Raw genomic sequence first — 20492 nt, 5'->3', positions numbered from 1 at the left:
TCTTTGCTTCCACCCCCTACCCGCCTCTGAGCACAGCCCTTTGCTTTCACCCCCTACCCACCTCTGAGCACAGCCCTTTGCTTCCACCCCCTACCCACCTCTGAGCATCGTTCTTTGTTTCCAACCCCCTACCCACCTCTGAGCACAGCCCTTTGCTTCCAACCCCCTACCCACCTCTGAGCACAGCCCTTTGCTTCCAACCCCCTACCCACCTCTGAGCACCGTCCATTGTTTCAACCCCCTACCCACCTCTCAGCACAGCCCTTTGCTTCCACCCCCTACCCACCTCTGTGCACAGCCCTTTGCTTCCACCCCCTACCCACCTCTGAACACCGTCCTTTGCTTCCACCCCCTACCCACCTCTGAGCACCGTGCTTTGCTTTCACCGCCTACCCACCTCTGAGCACCGTCCTTTGCTTTCACCCCCTACCCACCTCTGAGCACAGCCCTTTGCTTCCACCCCCCTACCCACCTCTGAGCACCGTCATTTGCTTCCACCCTCTACCCACCTCTGAGCACCATCATTTTCTTCCACCCCCTACCCACCTCTGAGCACATCCCTTTGCTTTCACCCCCTACCCACCTCTGATCACCGTCCTTTGTTTCCACCCCCTACCCACCTCTGAGAACCGTTCTTTGCTTCCACCCCCTACCCACCTCCCAGTACTGCCTGTTTTAGAGCATACACAACCAAGTATCATTTATGGTGCCAAGTAATTTGTATAGAATTTGTTAGTGATAACAATAAAAGCAGTAAAAATAGATCCCCTGCAGCCAGCAACACAATAGACCCATCTAGCAATAATAGACCCCCCCCCCCTAAGCAATAATAGACTCCACCAGCAATAATAGACTCCCCAGTAATAATAGACCACCCAATAATATTAGACCACCCAGCAACAATAGACCTCCCCAAGCAATAAATAACCATGTGCAACAAATTACTCCCCCAGCATCAATAAACCATTCCATCAACAGTAGATCCCGCCCAACAACAACTGACCTCCTCCTGCAACAATATATCCCCACCAGCAATAATAGACCCTCCTCAGCAATAAATGACCCCCTGCAACAAAATACTCCCCCAGCATCAATAAACCCTTCTATCAACAGTAGCTTCCTCACAACAACTAACCCCCCTCCAACAACAATAGATCCCTGTCAGTAATAATAGACCCTCCTCAGCAATAATAGACTCCCTGCAACAAAATACTTCCCCAGCATCAATAGACCCCTCTCCATTAACAGTAGAGCCCTCCCAACAATTGACCCCCCCCCTCTCCAGCAACAATAGATCCCCCAACAGCAATAATAAACCTCCCCAGCAACAATATACCCCCTGCAACAAAATACTCCCCCGCAGCATCAATAGACCCCACCCTCAACAGTAGATCTGGCATATTTATGCAGAACTGAAGCTGATTCTCTAGTCTCTGGCATTGCTTGTGCTCCATTGCAAGTTCCCCTGCCCTCAGCATGTCAGGAATTCTGCACAAGACCACCAGAGACTATGCACGCCTGTCACTGAACAAGCACACACGCTAAACAGAACATGTACGCCAGCAGGTTAAACTGTTTCTTGTATTGATTGATGTAGATCTTACATATTCTGAAGCACTTTTTTTGCAGGAGACATTCACACGAGTCTCTGCTGACCAGTATTGACACACATACGGTTTCACAACAGCCATACGAGGACACACATTCATCCTCTAGGGACGATTTAGGTCAAAGCCAATTACCTTAACAACATGTTTTTGGATTGTGGGAGGAAACCGGAGCCCTGGAATGAAACTTCACCAACCACAAGGTGATGGGGACACATGAGGAGAACATACAAATGCCATGTAGACAACGTCCCCAGGAGGACTAAGCTGTGATGCAATGTTATATTATCTTAGGAATAATCTTTTTATAAAGGAATGTTTTTATTTTGGTCTACTTTATGAAAAAACATATATTTTTTTTTTTGTAAAGCTCGATGCTATCCAGTTTTTGACACCTGCCTTGCATATTGTCAGCCATATTTTGGAAGCATAGAGAATGATGCTAGGAACAACGTCAGGAAGCATAGAGAATGATGATAGGAAGAACATCGGGAAGCATAGAGAATGATGATAGGAAGAATGTCGGGAAGCATAGAGAATGATGATAGGAAGAATGTCGGGAAGCATAGAGAATGATGATAGGAAGAACGTTAGGAAGCATAGAGAATGATGATAGGAAGAACGTTAGGAAGCATAGAGAATGATGATAGGAAGAACATCGGGAAGCATAGAGAATGATGATAGGAAGAACATCGGGAAGCATAGAGAATGATGATAGGAAGAATGTCGGGAAGCATAGAGAATGATGATAGGAAGAACGTTAGGAAGCATAGAGAATGATGATAGGAAGAACGTTAGGAAGCATAGAGAATGATGATAGGAAGAACATCGGGAAGCATAGAGAATGATGATAGGAAGAACATCGGGAAGCATAGAGAATGATGATAGGAAGAACATCGGGAAGCATAGAGAATGATGATAGGAAGAACATCGGGAAGCATAGAGAATGATGATAGGAAGAATGTCGGGAAGCATAAAGAATGATGATAGGAAGAATGTCGGGAAGCATAGAGAATGATGATAGGAAGAACTTTGGGAAGCATAGAGAATGATGATAGGAAGAACATCGGGAAGCATAGAGAATGATGATAGGAAGAACATCGTGAAGCATAGAGAATGATGATGGGAAGAACATCGGGAAGCATAGAGAATGATGATAAGAAGAACATTGGAAAGCATAGAGAATGATGATAGGAAGAACGTCGGGAAGCATAGAGAATGATGATAGGAAGAACATCGGGAAGCATAGAGAATGATGATAGGAAGAACATCGGGAAGCATAGAGAATGATGATAGGAAGAACGTCGGGAAGCATAGAGAATGATGATAGGAAGAACATCGGGAAGCATAGAGAATGATGATAAGAAGAACGTTGGAAAGCATAGAGAATGATGATAGGAAGAACATCGGGAAGCATAGAGAATGATGATGGGAAGAACATCGGGAAGCATAGAGAATGATGGGAAGAACATTGGGAAGCATAGAGAATGATGATAGGAAGAACGTCAGGAAGCATAGAGAATGATGATAGGAAGAACGTTGGGAAGCATAGAGACTGATGATAGGAAGAACATCGTAAAGCATAGAGAATGATGATAGGAAGAACATCGGGAAGCATAGAGAATGATGATAGGAAGAACATCGGGAAGCATAGAGAATGATGATAGGAAGAACATCGGGAAGCATAGAGAATGATGATAGGAAGAACATCGGGAAGCATAGAGAATAATGATAGGAAGAACATCGGGAAACATAGAGAATGATGGTGGGAAGAACGTCGGGAAGCATAGAGAATGATGATAGGAAGAACGTTGGGAAGCATAGAGAATGATGATAGGAAGAACATCGGGAAGCATAGAGAATGATGATAGGAAGAACATCGGGAAGCATAGAGAATGATGATAGGAAGAACATCGGGAAGCATAGAGAATGATGATAGGAAGAACATCGGGAAGCATAGAGAAGGATGATGGGAAGAACATCGGGAAGCATTGAGAATGATGATAGGAAGAACGTTGGGAAGCATAGAGAATGATGATAGGAAGAACATCAGGAAGCATAGAGAATGATGATGGGAAAAACATCGGGAAGCATAGAGAATGATGATAGGAAGAATATCGGGAAGCATAGAGAATGATGATAGGAAGAATATCGGGAAGCATAGAGAATGATGATAGGAAGAACGTCAGGAAGCATAGAGAATGATGATAGGAAGAATATCGGGAAACATAGAGAATGATGATAGGAAGAACATCGGGAAGCATAGAGAATGATGATAGGAAAAACATCGGGAAGCATAGAGAATGATGATAGGAAGAATATCGGGAAGCATAGAGAATGATGATAGGAAGAACATCGGGAAGCATAGAGAATGATGATAGGAAGAACATCGGGAAGCATAGAGAATGATGATAGGAAGAACATCGGGAAGCATAGAGAATGATGTTAGGAAGAACATCGGGAAGAATAGAGAATGATGATAGGAAGAACATCGGGAAGCATAGAGAATGATGATAGGAAGAACGTCTTATGTATCAAGTGAAAAGCATCACAAACATTGTTGACCATGTCACCAAATCAACATGCTTTAAACAGCACTTAAGGCATCTTAAAATGTGCTTAAAGCATGCTAAAGTGGCCTCTCAGTCAATACTGCCATACCCAAAGTGCTATTGCTGCTTTATGAGCCCGGAGCAATCAATGTAACCGATTATGGGCTTTTTTCCTTTCCTATGAGAGGCAACAATCCTTTCACCTTATGCCAATAAATAAAGGTGAAACAATATGCAGAAATTTGCACTCGGCACAAATCCATCAACGGCAGATCACATTTATAAAGAGTCGCTTCTTTTCTGCCTGGCAATGTTTTGTGACAAGGGAACATTGATTGTGTACACTGAAATGTGGATTAGGCACTGATGGCACAAATACGGTTAGGTAATGATGACAAAGAAAAAAATCAGATATCTGAATATCTACTTGGCTTGGATGGAATAGATTCCACCCATTGCAGAAGAAGGTAGAGGGAACTCTGTGATGTAGAGCAAGTGTCAGAGAAAAGACGATACCTCGCTACACAGCGATAGAGATATCAGGTATACATACGTTTATTGATAAAGGTAATAATATAGGAAAGGTGATGGAAACCACAGTGATATAGAGAAGGTGATAGACTTCACAGTGATATAGAGAAGGTGATAGACTTCACAGCGATATAGAGAAGGTGATAGACTTCACAGTGATATAGAGAAGGTGATAGAGATAACATTGATATAGAGAAGTCAAAAGAGCACAGATATTTAAATAAGGGAAACAGAATATAGTGGTATAGAAGAGGTGATGGAGAAGACACTATTATAGAGGAGGTGATGGAGAAGATAGTGGTATAGAAGAGGTGATAGAGAAGAAGAGGTGATGGAGAAGATATGATTATAGGTGATGGAGAAGATAGTATAGAGGGGGGTATAGAAAAGGTGATGGAGAAGACCTTATTATAGTGGAGGTGATAGAGAGGATAGTGGTACAGAGGAGGTGATAGAGAAGATAGTGGTAAAGAGGAGGAAATGAAGAAGATAGTGGTATAGAGGAGATGACAGAGAAGATAGTGGTATAGAAGAGGTGATTGAGAAAATAGTGGTAAAGAGGAGATAATAGAGAAGATAGTGGTATGGAGGAGGTGATAGAGACAATAGTAGTATAGAGTAGCTAGTAGAGAAGACATTGATATAGAGGAAGTGATAGAGAAGATGGTGCTATAAGAGGGCGTGATAGAGAAGATAGTGGTATAGAGGAAGTGATAGAGAAGATAGTGGTATAGAGGAGGTGATAGAGAAGATAGTGGTATAGAGGAGGTGATAGAGAAGAAAGTGGTATAGAGGAGGTGATAGAGAAGATAGTAGTATAGAGGAGGTGATAGAGAAGGTAGTGGTATAGAGGAGGTGATAGAAAAGATAGTAGTATAGAGGAGGTGATAGAGAAGATAGTAGCAAAGAGGAGGTGATAGAAAAGATAGTAGTAAAGAGGAGGTGATAGAGAAGATAGTAGTATAGAGGAGGTGATAGAGAAGATAGTAGTAAAGAGGAGGTGATAGAGAAGATAGTAGTAAAGAGGAGGTGATAGAGAAGATAGTAGTAAAGAGGAGGTGATAGAGAAGATAGTAGTATAGAGGAGGTGATAGAGAAGGTAGTGGTATAGAGGAGGTGATAGAAAAGATAGTAGTATAGAGGAGGTGATAGAGAAGATAGTAGCAAAGAGGAGGTGATAGAAAAGATAGTAGTAAAGAGGAGGTGATAGAGAAGATAGTAGTATAGAGGAGGTGATAGAGAAGATAGTAGTAAAGAGGAGGTGATAGAGAAGATAGTAGTAAAGAGGAGGTGATAGAGAAGATAGTGGTAAAGAGGAGGTGATAGAGAAGATAGTAGTAAATAGGAGGTGATAGGGAAGATAGTAGTAAAGAGGAGATGATAGAGAAGATAGTAGCAAAGAGGAGGTGGTAGAGATCAGAGTGACATGGATCAGGTATTAGAACAGAAGAAGACAATGGACTGAGATATACTAACAGGATATGATTGCAATGTAGCTGTGCTTCAATCCCAGATTCATGGAGCATGATGATTGGACGGGACCATCTGGGGATACCCAAAGGTTTTTCCCCATATGCTTTCCTTGGTTAATATATCAGCCCCCCCCCCCTTCTGCCTCACAGCCTACAACGGGTGACTAGGAGTCAAACAAGCAATACATGCAGATGTTGGATCCAAGGGTCAGGTCTCTGATTTTCCCATCGGACATCCCCATGTATGACCAGCTGAAAGGAGGAGACCAATCAGGAGACACCCTGTGCCTCTCTCTCTCTCTCTCTCTCTCTCTCTATCTATATATATATATATATATATCCATTGCCATAACAATCTGTTCTAGAGGTAAGTAATGGCGCTCCACAAAACCCACGTTGGTGTCTGAAACAGTTAAATATTATCTAGAAGACGATTGGTTAAAATTCCTCCCCCTCCGGATATTGAATGCAGCGGGGCATCCCCATTGTGTGTAGTAACAGAGGGAAATCCTTCCTTCCCATTGGAGGGGGCAGACTCCCACACACCTCTGCAGTGTCTGATGCAGCATCCTTGTGTCCCGAGGTGGGGGGATGGAACGGGGGAGAAGAAAGGAGGGGGCTTTAGCATCTTCATCCAAGGTTCCTATAGAAACAGCAGATTTTGCACAACACATTGCCTCTCGAAGGACCCGGGCGTGTCCTGTTCCGGTATCCATGGACACACCAAAACCCTGCTTGACCGCACTCACAAATATAGGTTTACGGGCAAAAGTGTGCAGATCAATGGGATGCTGGAACAGATCAGGAGTTAAGAGGATTGTGAGGGAGGGAGGAGGGAAGGAGGAACGTGGCAGGGAAATCCCAGATTGTCAGGCCACTCACGGTACGTGACGCTGATCCAAATACAAGTAGACGTCGGATGTTCCCTGACAAGGTGACAAACCGCTCCCTTGAGAGAGATCTTTCTTTACAAGGCTTTTCCCGAGTAGAACAGGACGGGAGACGCCTGAACGCACATTTTTATTGAATTGTACGCAATCCTGATAGAGAGAGAGCAACCGAGCATAAAAAAAGGAATTTACATTAGAATCCGCCCACCGAAAAAATATGAAAACATTTACAGTACAGTCGGCACTTTTTTTTTTTTTAGGCTGTACATACCTTATAATCTATTAGCCGGATTCAGAGAGTGTTACGCCGGCGTATCAGTAGATACGCCGTCGTAACTCTGAATCTGCGCCGTCGTACATTTAAGTGTATTCTCAAATTGAGATACACTTAAATGTAGCTAAGATACGACGGCCTGCGCCGTGGTATCTTAGCTGTCTAGTTCCGCCGGCCGCTAGGGGCGTGAACGCTGATTTACGCCTAGAATACGTAAATCAGCGAGATACGCCTATTCACGAACGTACGCTTGCCCGTCGCAGTAAAGATACGCCATTTACGTAAGGCGTTTTCAGGCGTAAAGTTAGTTGAACAAATAGCTGGCCTAGCCAATGTTAAGTATGGACGTCGTTCCCGGGTAGATTTTTGAAAATTTTACGTCGTTTGCGTAAGTCGTCCGTGAATGGGGCTGGACGTAATTTACGTTCACGTCGAACCCAATACGTCCTTGCGGCGTACTTTGGAGCAATGCACACTGGGATATGTCCACGGACGGCGCATGCGCCGTTCGTTAAAAACGTCAATCACGTCGGGTCACGAATTATTAATATAAAACACGCCCCCCTGTTCCACATTTGAATTAAGCGCGCTTAGGCCGGCCCATTTACGCTACGCCGCTGTAACTAAGGAGTAAGGAGGCAAGTGCTTTGTGAATACAGCACTTGCCTCTCTAACTTACGGCGGCGTAGCGTATATGCCATACGCTACGCCTGCCTAACGTTGCGCCCGCCTACGTGAATCTGGCTATATATTTGCAATCCGGCTTCCGGGTACTTCTCCCGTGGGAGTAGGCGTTTCCAAGCTAAGCCGCAATGTAATCTGGGAGTTCGCCCAGATGATTGATGTCTATCAGAAAATGTTCCCCCCAGCGGATAAGGCCCCTCCCCCTGTATTGCGTAGGCGCGTCACGGAGTTTCCGAAAGGAGTCGAACATGTAAAGAAGCGAGTCGGCTCTACACGGCGCCTGCGCACCGACTAGGAGTCGTGTAGAGCTGACTGCGCAGGCGCCGTATAGAGCCGACTCGTAGCTTTACCTGTTTGGCTCCTTTCGGAATCTACGCAATACGGGGGGCGGGGCCTTATCCGCCGGGGGGGACATTTTCTGATAGACATCAGTCATCTGGGCGAACGCCCAGATTACATTGTGGCTCAGCTTGGAAACGCCTACTCCCGCGGGAGAAGTACCCGGAAGCCGCATCGCAAATATAGATTATAAGGTATGTACAGCCTAAAAAAAAAAATGCAGACTGTACATGCTGGTAGTATAAAGAATTTGGTCTTATATAAATGTTATTTGGGTAAACCTCCGCTTTAAGGTGAAAAAACACCTTGCTGTCTTCCCCCCGAACCCCCGTTTTACTTACCTGAGACCCGAATCTCCTTGGGCTCGATCTCAGTGCTCTTCATTGGATGATTGATAGCAGCCATTGGCTCCCGCTGCTGTATATCAAATCAACGACGCAACGTGCCGGGGGCAGGGCCAAGTGATACAATCTTCGGCTATGGCCACCGACTGTATCACACGGGAGCGCGCCCGCAACCTAACCCCCTTGGAAGAGCGCTTCCTAGAGGGGGTTAGCTCTTGCGGGGAGGAGCCAATACAGCCTCCCAGGGACCCCAGAAGACAAAGATCGGGGCCACTCTATGCAAAACAAACTGCACAGTGGAGGTAAGTATAACATGTTTGTTATTGCCTGGAGGGCAGCAAGGCCTGAGGAATTATCCTTTGAACATCAAATAACATCACGCCCATGCGCAAGAGTATTTGTTTGTTGCTATCAAGAATTGTCTATTTACAAACCTGACCTCAAATAAGATAACCCAGTATATGGTTGTGTAAAGGGTTACAGATGTCAGAGATTATCCGTAAAGTATTACAGCTATACTCCAGATAAACAGGTATATACTGATTAAAAATCTCACACCTGAACTGTATTACTTGACAAAAGTATTGTAATTCTGTTTGAAGAGTCTTAAAATTTTAGAAATTCCTGCAAAGAGGCATAGTCAGTTTCCTGACCTGACTTTTCTCTACTGCAGTATAAGCAATATAGCTTGGTCAGCAGCCCGCCCCCAGTCTACTGATTGGACATTGAAGGAGCACTGGGATGAGATCATCGTTCTGTCAACTGGATTGTGAGCACTACAGCATATGCAGGAGCCTGATTGTATCAAAGTCCCGCTACTCCTTCCCAATCTGGATTTGTAAGTGCAAGAGGTTGCATGGGTGCTCAACCTGTGGCCCTCCAGCTGTTGCAGAACTACAAGTCCCATGAGGCATTGCAAGGGCTGACAGCTACAAGCATGACTCCCAAAGCCAGCGGCATGATGGGACTTGTAGTTTCGCAACAGCTGAAGGGCCACAGGTTGAGCACCCATGGATTAAAGGAAGATACCAATAGGGCCGATTTGGGTACCTATAATATAAAAAAACAAAACAAAATGCATTTTATACTTTATATAACTTAAAGCGGATGTCCGCTGAAAAAAAAATATTAAAAGCCAGCAGGTACAAATACTGCAGCTGCTGACTTAATATTAGGACACTTACCTGTCCTGGAGTCCAGCGCCGTCCACAGCAGAGGACGAGCGATCGCTCGTCTCTCTGCTGCTCCCCCCGCCATCCACGCTGAGGGAACCAGGAAGTGAAGCGCTCCGGCTTCACTGCCCGGTTCCCTACGGCGCATGCGCGAGTTGCGCTGCGCCTGCCGGTTGGCTCCCGCTGTGTACTGGGAGCCAAGTGTTCCCAGCACACAATGGGGGGGAGGGGGATGGGACGGGAGGTGACGTAATGCCCGCAGTCTGCCCGAGACTGTGTGGCCGGAAGTGGGTGCAAATACCTGTCTTTAGACAGATATCTGCACCCCCTCCCCCTGAAAAGGTGTCAAATGTGACACCGGAGGGGGGGAGGGTTCCGATCAGCGGGACTCCACTTTAGGGTGGAGCTCCGCTTTAATCAGTTGGTGTTTATTTGATAGTTGCTTGGAGTTGATTTGACTAATACGACCACTGTAACCTTTTCTGGATTTGGTACCGACACCGTATACCTCACATTACTGTATTCCTCACAATCCAAAAACACATGTAGGTAGATTCAGGTAGAGTTAGGCCGGCTTATCAGTAGATAAGCCGGCCTAACTCAGAATCTACGCCGCCGTATATTTAAGCGTATGCTCAAACAGAGATACGCTTAAACATATCTAAGATAGGCCGGCTTGCGCCGTCCTATCTTAGATTGCAATTTTTCGGATGGCCGCTAGGTGGCGCTTCCATTGTGGCCGGCGTATATTATGTAAATGAGTTTGTACGCCGATTCACGAACGTACGCCCGGCCGCCGCAGTCGATTTACGCCATTTCCGTAAGGCCTTTACAGGCCTAAAGTTATTCCACCTATTAGGTGGAATAACAATGTTAAAGTATGGCCGCCGTTCCCGCCGCGAGGTTCGAATTTTTTAAGTCGTCCGTGAATCGGGAGTTACGTCGTTTACGTCCACGTCGAAATCAATAGGCCCGTACAGCGTACTTAGCCGCAATGCACACTGGGAAATGTAGTCGCCCGGCACATGCGCAGTGACAAAAAAACGTCAAAAACGTGAGGTCAAGCCTCATTACCATTAAACACGGCCCCCCCCCCCCCCCCAACCCATTTGAATTAGGTGCCCTTACGCCCGCCGCATTTACACTACGCCGCCCTAAGTAAGGAGGCAAGTACTTTGTGAATCATGTACTTGCCTCTCTTACTTAAGGCGGCGTAGTGTAAACACGCTAGGCTACGCCGCCGCAAATTAGCGCGCCTCTACCTGAATCTACCCACTGGTTTTCACCCAGTCTGGTAATACTGTGGTATGGAGTTTAGCTGGTAAAGTGAATGGCAAAAACAACTCAAAGAAACTGGTTTGATATCCTCTACAAAGTGCTACAGAAGAGCCATTGCTCATTGTGGTGGGCTGCCCGGTTCCTAGCTTCCTATATACAGTATCTTGGATGGTCCAACAGCCAGAGCTCACTGCCATCATTTCCTGCTCTGTTCCTTTCCACCTGGGAAATATTGGTGTTTTTGCCCATTTAATGTGTTCCAGATCTTTTCTATAATATAAAATACATAAGAACCCAGCAGGGAAGGTGGGAGCCACTCCTATCGAGCTGGGAACTCGGCACATAAATCTCCTTAGTAGAGCCACCAAAGATCTGCTAGGTGGTTAAATATGCTTACAAATACCCCAGAACTAAGGGCCAGATTCACGAAGAATCGCGGCGGCGTAACTTATCCTAAATAAGTTACACCGCCGCAATTTTTCATCGCAAGTGCCTGATTCACCAAGCACTTGCGATGAAAACCTACTGCGCATGCTCCGTTTCCGAACTCCCGCCGTGCTTTGCGCGCCGTTACGTAATTTTTTTGAACGGCGACGCGCGTAGCGTACTTCCGTATTCCCGGACGGCTTACGCAAACGACGTTGATTTTTAAATTTAGACGCGGGAACGACGGCCATACTTTAGACAGCAATGACTAAAGTTAAGGCACCAAAAAAAAAGTGTAACTTTGCAACGGGAAACTAGACTAGCGGCGACGTAGCGAACGCGAAAAACCGTTGTGGATCGGCCGTAACTCCTAATTTGCATACACGACGCTGGTTTACGACGCAAATTCCCCCCAGCGGCGGCCGCGGAACTGCATCCTAAGATCCGACAGTGTAAAACAATTACACCTGTTGGATCTTAGGGATATCTATGCGTAACTGATTCTATGAACCAGTCGCATAGATAGAAACAGGGATACGACGGCGTATCAGCAGATACGCCTGCATATCCCTTTTGTGAATCTGGCCCCCAAATACCAGTTTTGGTTGGACTAATGCCGCGTACAAATGGTTCGAAATTTCCGTCAGAAAAAGTCCGACGGGAGCTTTTCATCCGATATTCCGACCGTGTGTATGCCCCATCTGACTTTTTCTTCCTGAAATTTCCGACGGACTTTCCGAGGAGGTTCTCTATTTTTCCGTCGGAAATTCCGTCTGAGTTTTTCCCGTTGGAAAGTCCAGCCGTGTGTACGCGGCATAATCCTTTAAACTAGACATGAAACAGAACATCCAACTAAACCTGATTAGGCTGCCAACATCCCTAATATGATTAGATCAAAAAGGAGGTACCCCCCCCCCCCTCAAATGAATGGGACTTTAACGGCAACAGAGTAAAGATAAAATACAATGTAATTTTATTAAAGAAATAAGTATACACATTTATAGATTCTCAAACCAATAAAAACAGTGATGATAATGATGATGAGTTCCCATATGTAGTCCAGACGGCCCGACGCGTTTCAGGACAGAATACGTCCCTTCGTCAGGGGCATTTGTCAGGAAGGGATCACACTATACAATAAAAGTCAAATACGTTAATGAGTAACAGTATAAACAGTAATTACAATCAGTTGCTTAAAATACAGGACAACCCTTTAAACAAAAACATCAGACAGGTGAAATGTATAAGGGATTAACCTTAAAATTAAAGCGGAGTTCCACGTGTAGCTGCTGACTTTTAATAAGGACACTTACCTGTCCTAGGAGCCAGCGATGTCTGCCCCCCGAAGCCGATCCCTCGATCGTTGCAGCTCCCGGCGCCGACATGCTCACTAAGGGAAACGGGCAGTGCTGCTTCACTGCCCGTTTTCTACTGCACATGCGCGAGTCTAGTGGCGCTGTATGAATGGGCAGCTGCTCTCTGGGATACACACATTTCCCAGGAGGCAGCGCGCACCATTCCCCAGTAGAAGACCAGCCGCGGACTAGGAAGAGGCAGATTAGAAAGATCTGCATAGCAACCGCAATTTCTGGTAAGTAAAACATTTTTTTATTTTGTAGAATTTTAGTGATTTTTTTTTAGGGTGGACCTCCACTTTAAATAATATAAACTATATTTCATAATTTTTTGTTTAAATGTTAACACTGGTAGGTAGCTCGAACCTGAGTGACTTCTACAAACACTATCTGAAGGATATAAAACCTCCATGTGACTCACAAGCCACTTTCCAAGAAACAGCTGCTGTAGAAATAACCAAACACTAAGCTGTTTATCACTTGGTGGTGATTTCCAATGTTACTTGTAATGAACTGGGAACAAATGTGTTATCCTGTGCAGTCATCACTAATAGTTAAAGGGGTTGTAAAGGTTTTTTTGTGTTTTTTCTAAATAGGTTCCTTTAAGCTGGTGCATTGTTGGTTCACTTACCTTTTCCTTCCATTTCCCTTCTAAATGTTTTTTTTTCTTTGTCTGAATTTCTCACTTCCTGTTTCTCCTCAGTAAGCTTCCCCCATCATCCATGGGGGTTAGTCAGACAGAACAGCTTACTGAGGAGGAACAGGAAGTGAGAAATTTAGACAAAGAAAAAAAAACATTTAGAAGGGAAATCGAAGGAAAAGGTAAGTGAACCAACAATGCACTAGCTTAACTGGTTGCCGACCAGCCGCCGTCCTTTTTACGGCGGTAGGTCGGCTCCCCTGCGCGAGAGCACGTAGCTATACGTCGGCTCTGGCGCAGGCCACTAGGGGCTCACCCCCGACTTCCATGCGCGTGCCTGGCGGGTGTGATCGCCACCGGGCATACGTGATCGCTCGTTACAGAGCGAGGACGGGAGCTGTGTGTGTAAACACAGAGCTCCCGGTCCTGTCAGGGAGAGAAATGCTGATGTTCTGTTCATACAATGTATGAACAGAAGATCAGTCATTTCCCCTAGTGAGGCCACCCCCCCTACAGTTAGAACACACCCAAGGAACATACTTAACCCCTTCCCCGCCCCCTAGTTTTAACCCCTTCACTGCCAGTGGCATTTTTCTAGTAATCGATGCATTTTTATAGCATTGATCGCTATAAAAATGCCAATGGTCCCAAAAAAGTGTCCGAAGTGTCCGCCATAATGTCGCAGTACCGAAAAAAAAAAAATCGCTGATCGCCGCCATTACTAGTAAAAAAAAATATTAATAAAAATGACATAAAACTACCCCCTATTTTGTAAACGCTATAACTTTTGCGCAAACCAATCAATTTTTTACTAAAAATATGTAGAAGAATACGTATCGGCCTAAACTGAGGAAAAAAAAAAAATTTTTAGATATTTTTGGGGATATTTATTATAGCAAAAAGTAAAAAATATTGCATTTTTTTTCAAAATTGTCGCTCTATTTTTGTTTATAGCGCAGAAAATAAAAGCCGCAGAGGTGATCAAATACCACCAAAAGAAAGCTCTATTTGTGGGGAAAAAAGGACGCCAATTTTGTTTGGGAGCCACGTCGCACGACCGCGCAATTGTCAGTTAAAGCGACGCAGTGCCGAATCGCAAAAAGTACTCTGGTCTTTGACCAGCAATATGGTCCGGGGGTTAAGTGGTTAAAGAAACCTGTTTAGAAAAAATGAACCTTCACAACCCCTTTAAAGCATAGTTAAAAATTGTCTGGACAGAAACAAAAAGGATCTGCACTGAAAACTGGATATACCCCTTTCACTCTTAACACTTGTTATTATAATATATTGAAAGGAAGTATTTTTAGTGGCTGTGGGTGGGCAGTCGTTTGAGTAATTACTGGATCCTTTGTCGTTATTGATGAGAAGTATGCCCATATATGGTGAGCCGGAACGTAACAGGAACTGCAGATGTCTAGAACGTAAAAGGTTAATGGCTATCGGTACGAATGTGTATTCGTAGTGTCTATACCCAATGGCACTCCCTAATGTGTAGCAAGGTTAGAGTCTGTGATTAGTGCAGTATGCCATGTATGCCAAGGACAGCCATTGATCCTATAGGGAAAATAGCCGTGTGTGCCAACAATGATGTCTAGTGAGGAAGAGATGTAAAGAAAAGGTGGATGGAACGTGAGACTGAGACACAGGGTGATGGTGCAGCATAGAATGGAGATTGATAGAAAGCCAAACACAAGGATGGAGCTGCTTGATTGTGCGATGAGGTCTTGTCAATTAAGGAAAGACCTCGGAAATTCTGCATCAGCATGAATGAGAGAAATTCGAGGAACCTGCAGAATATCTTGGTGGGAGGGGGGACGAGGCGTGGGAGAGACCCGCAGAATTTTATAACGGGAGGAGACACCTGCAGGATTCCAATAGGGAGGGGGTTTGGGAAAGACCTAAAGGATTTCCACATTGGGACTCCCTCTCCCGTCCCCTTCCCCCCACCTCCACACTCACTCCTACGCAGACACGATACATCTTCCTTCCTCTCCCTCTGTCTAAGCTAGCACAGCACTTTACCCCCGCCTCCTCTCTGGTCCATCACTGATGTTTCTTGTTTCCAGGAAAGGATTTTTTTTAACAGTTAAAATCGTGTGATGCTTCAATGCTTTTATCAACCAATAAATGTCTTTTTTTCTCTCTCTCTCTCTCCCCCCTCCCTCTCACCCCCTTCCTCTCCCTCTCACCCCCCTCCCTCTCCCTCTCACCCCCCTCCCTCTCCCTCTCACCCCCCTCCCTCTCCCTCTCCCCCCTTCATCCCCATCTATAAATGTTTTTCGTTAATTGATTTGATCAATATTTAATTCTGTTCACAATTACGTTATTACTTTATCTTTACCCCTCTGCTTGTTTTATAATTTACTTTATCCCCCACCCCCACTTTACCTTGCTTGTATTGACCCAGAAATGTTCCACGCTCCCCCTTTCCTTCTCACCCTTACCCTCACCCTCGTACACTCCTCCATTTCTCATGCCATCCCTGTGAGCGGAGAACAGAGTTACCAAGCAATCCACCAGACTACACGCAGTGACTCTGAGCATTCTCTCCAACCAGAGAGGCACGAAGAAACTCCACTTGCCCAAAGCCAGCATGGCGAGGGGAAAGATATCCAAGAAAGAGCAACCGCGGAGGTCAAGCCTGAATCCATTTCCGACGACGGAGATGAGTTGTTTAAAGATATAAGTCCAAAAGCTCTAGCTGCTGTCCTTCTACAAGCACTCAACACCGAGGAAGTTGAGCAGTCTCCTCAAAACGAAGAGGAGAAAACATCAGTAGATGACCAAAAGGTTGTCAAGCAGGAGATAGACAAGATAGATGAGAGTGAATTGACAGAAAGAGTGAGGAGCAGAACAAGAAGTTCTGATGACGAAGAGCCACTGAGTAATGATGGAAAGTTAGATGAAGAAGGGGATATGGAAAGTGTGAAAACCCTACTGCAGGAGCTCGAAGCTTTTGAACCCCTTCCAAAAAGAGAGCAAGAGTCTACTGAGAACGACAGCTCTGAGAATGATGATCTACAAGAAATAAGAGAGCTCTTAGGATTTGGGGAGCAGACAGAAGAGGATAAGAGGAGCCCCCTGAATCCTGTGCCACACACCTCCAGACGACTGGGGGAAGAAGAAGAAGGCGAAAAACTTGCCAATGTAGCTCAGGATCTTCTTCTTCAGTACCTAATAAATGAAAGCGAAAATGATGAGGAAAAGGAAGATGATGAAGATAAGGAAAATGAACAAGACTACCAAGGTGATAACTTGGTGGAGGGCCAAATGCCTCTATTTGAGGATGAAGAAGAGGGAAATACACTGGAGAAAAGGTCAAATGAAGATGACGATGAAGTAGACCCTCAGACTATTGATAAACTGATAGAGTTATCTAGCCGCTTACATCTTCCTGCTGATGACGTAGTGGATATTATCAATGATGTTGAAAAGAGGAAAAGGAGAAGGATGAAAAAAAAGAAGGCAAGAGATGATTTCATAGCAAGAAGAATTGAAAGAACCAGAACTCCCCCACAATCTTGGCCAGAGTCACCAAAAGCTACTTACTATCCTAGAAGAAGACCGGAACAGGAACCTTCTTGGAATAAGGTATCAGACACAACCTGGAAGAAATCATCAGATCCAGCCTGGAATAAGAATAAATTGTCACCATCCACCTTGAACAAGCTGAAAGGGCCAATCTGGACCAAGCCATCAAGGCCTAATTGGAATAAGGTGTCAGAACCCCTCTGGAATAAGGCACCAGACTCCAACTGGAACAAGGTGCCAGACTCCAATTGGAACAAGGTGCCAGACTCTAACTGGAACAAGGTGCCAGACTCTAACTGGAACAAGGTGCCAGACTCTAACTCCAACTGGAACAAGGTGCCAGACTCCAACTGGAACAAGGTGCCAGATTCAAACTGGAACACACTTCCAAATTCAAACTGGAATAAGATGCCTGACTCAAACTTGAATAAGGTTCCAGATTCAAACTGGAATAAAGGATCAGACTCAAACTGGAATAAAGGGTCAGACTCAAACTGGAATAAAGGGTCAGATTTAAACTGGAATAAGGTTCCAGACTCAAGCTGGAATAAATACTCAAAGTCAAGCTGGAATAAGTTGCCAGATTCAAGATGGAATAAGGTGCCAGATTCAAACTGGAACAAACTGACAGACTCTGGCTGGAATAAAGTGCCTGATTCAAACTGGAACAAGGTATCTGACACAAACTGGAACATACCAGAACCAAGCTGGAATAAAGTGTCAGACTGGAATAAGGTATCAGACTCAAACTGGAATAAACTGTCAGATCCAACCTGGAATAAGATGTCAGAACCAAACTGGAAAAAGCTCTCTGATCCAAGCTGGCATAAGGTGTCGGAGTCAAGTTGGAATGACATTCTAAAACCCACCTGGGATAAGATACCCCCGTCAAGCTGGAACAAGTACTTGGAACCTGCCCCACGTAGATATCGTTCACGCCCAATCCCCTTCGCTGGCTATATGAGGCCCAGAGCCTACCAAACACCTCCCCGATACTACTATAAGCAACCTGTCCCACAAGGCAGTGATTACTTTGGCGAAGATCAGGATAAGCAAGGAGACATGGAGAGCTATATCGAGAGGCTCCTAATGACCCACCCTGAGGTCTTCCAGTGATATAGTCCAAGTCCTAATCCCATTCAAAATCGACTCAACCCAGACAGTGAATCCAGTCCAACTCCATTCATAACAACTGCTGAGAAAATTAATGGACAAATATCCATTTGCATCCCCAAGTGATCTCCACCCACATGGGTGCCATCCAACTCAAGACAACTCAACATACACTGATGAATTCTTTGTCTAGTAGATTCCACATTTCAGTGCCTGAGCGTATCAGTGTAATGACTGATTCCACAATATCACCTTTGCTGTCCAGTATTACCTTAGAGTACTACATTATTTGAAGGTGACTTTTCATACTGTTTTAATGGTTCGCCATATTGACATATTAGTAATCCAGTCAATTATTTTCTTAGAGGTATGGCTGAAAACTGGAGATCTGGTGGTGATCAGGAAATACTGTAGGATTTGTATATCTATTACTATGTAAAAGTTCCCCAAATCCAAAATGACGTACCCCCCAACCACAAGAGTCTAGCGTTGGGGTACTTGGTACTCCTTGTATAATAACTTTTGCACTAAATCATTTCACTTTCTTGATATTCGGTAGAAAATTCAAGACTGTGAAAGGTTGTTCTTTCAACCCTTAGGAAGATGGACTAAATTTACAGATGAGGTATGCAAGTATACCTGCCATGTACAGCCATTTTTATTTTATTTTTATTTTTTTACATAAATGCAAATGTACAGACTACCAATTCACAAGAGTAGTGACCACAAGCCTCCTGTTCCAAAGACAAAATATGTTTTAGGGCTCTAGGTATACTATGAATAGCCCGACAGGATGCTCAAGGCTTAGTGCCAAGTTTACAACCCCTATTATCTATACTAGATGGATCTGGGGGACTCTTCAAATCATTGCTGTGCATGAGGTAGCTTCTTTGACTTCCGCTATGGCCATGAAGGTCCAACCTTGATCCTTCCATGCACAACTATGAGACGAAGAGGATTCCAACCCTGGTTTTTATTTAAATTTTATTTTTTTATCAAGGATGTCACCCCCATGACTGTATCAACACTGTGTGCCGAAGATGCCATTGATTCCGTTTTCAGGGCTTATTAACGTTAAAATACATTTTTACCTTGTGAGTTTACAGTCTGTATTCTCAAGCATATAAAATGGCTTTTAGTACAACAGGTATGATGTATACACTTTAAGGGTTCAATCCTGATACTGTAGGAAGAGTCAAAGAGGACTCTCTGTTTTGAGCACAATATTTGTAAGCCCACCCCCCTCCCTGCAAAAAAAATTAAAAAGAACAAAAATATGACAGAGTTTAAGCCCTTGGAGTCCACGGCCCCCCCACAGTCCCTGCCTGAGTTCTCCCCTCTTCTCTGGACTAGCTCTGGTTGCATGTGCCCCGTCCTACCCACCCACCCCTCCATCCGGTGTCTTGGCTGCTGTAGCCTTGTTCTGTGATACTGTGGTATTTTCCTTGCTAATAAAAGAGCTTTCTCTCCGCTCCTGTTTGTACATATCATATGAATACTTTTTTGCTAAGGAAATAAAGCTGACTATTTTATTACGAGTTATGGTTGTTATTTTGGCCCATAAACAGCCTGTGGGCCTGGGGATGATGGAAAATACAAAAAAAACAGAGAAGGGGTGGGAAATTATATTTTAAGGGTTCACACTGGACGAAAAATAAAAAATGTACCAAAGGGCAGTAATAATACTTACCAGTCCCATCACCGGTGCATCCCATGTGTGAAGATTTCTGTAGCTGATGTTGATCTGCAAGAGAGAAAAGCTTGGAGTCATTAACTGTGGGATTGGTAAGTAATATTAAGCCTCATACACACGATCGGCCCATCCGATGAGAGCGGTCTGATGGATCGTTGTCATTGGTTAACCGATGAAGCTGACTGATGGTCCATCGCGCCTACACACCATCGGTTAAAAAAACGATCATGTCAGAACGCGGTGACGTAAAACACAACGACGTGCTGAAAAAAACGAAGTTCAATGCTTCCAAGCATGCGTCGACTTGATTCTGAGCATGCGTGGATTTTTAACCGATGGTTGTGCCTACTAACGATCGGTTTTGACCTATCGGTTAGGAATCCATCGTTTAAATTTAAAGCAAGTTGGCTTTTTTTTAACCGATGGTTAAATAACCTATGGGGCCCACACACGATCGGTTTGGACCAATGAAAACGGTCCATCAGACAGTTGTCCTCTGGTTAACCTATCGTGTGTACGAGGGCTTAAAGTGACACAAAGTGGTTTAAAAAAAAAACTGCCTTGCATACACACAATCACACAAAAGTTTGG

At 44.6% G+C, this 20492-nt stretch overlaps 1 protein-coding gene across 5 annotated transcripts in view; it reads left to right on the top strand.

Annotated features, from left to right (window-relative positions):
* VGF (VGF nerve growth factor inducible) overlaps positions 1–19746 on the top strand; it is a 23736-nt gene extending 3990 nt beyond the window's left edge. For 3 of the 5 annotated variants that reach the window (XM_040346712.1, XM_040346714.1, XM_040346713.1), the window contains exon 2: positions 15972–19746. In XM_040346712.1, the coding sequence (XP_040202646.1) occupies positions 15974–18211 (2238 nt within the window). In that variant the 5' untranslated portion in view covers positions 15972–15973 and the 3' untranslated portion in view covers positions 18212–19746. The remainder of the gene's footprint in view (positions 1–15971) is intronic. The other 2 variants (XM_040346716.1, XM_040346715.1) reach the window with 2 other exon arrangements.
* Positions 19747–20492: the final 746 nt, after the last annotated feature.

Source organism: Rana temporaria, chromosome 3 (assembly GCF_905171775.1).
Source record: "Rana temporaria chromosome 3, aRanTem1.1, whole genome shotgun sequence".
Classification (NCBI taxonomy): Eukaryota; Metazoa; Chordata; class Amphibia; order Anura; family Ranidae; genus Rana; species Rana temporaria.
This window is presented reverse-complemented; position numbering and strand designations above follow the sequence as displayed.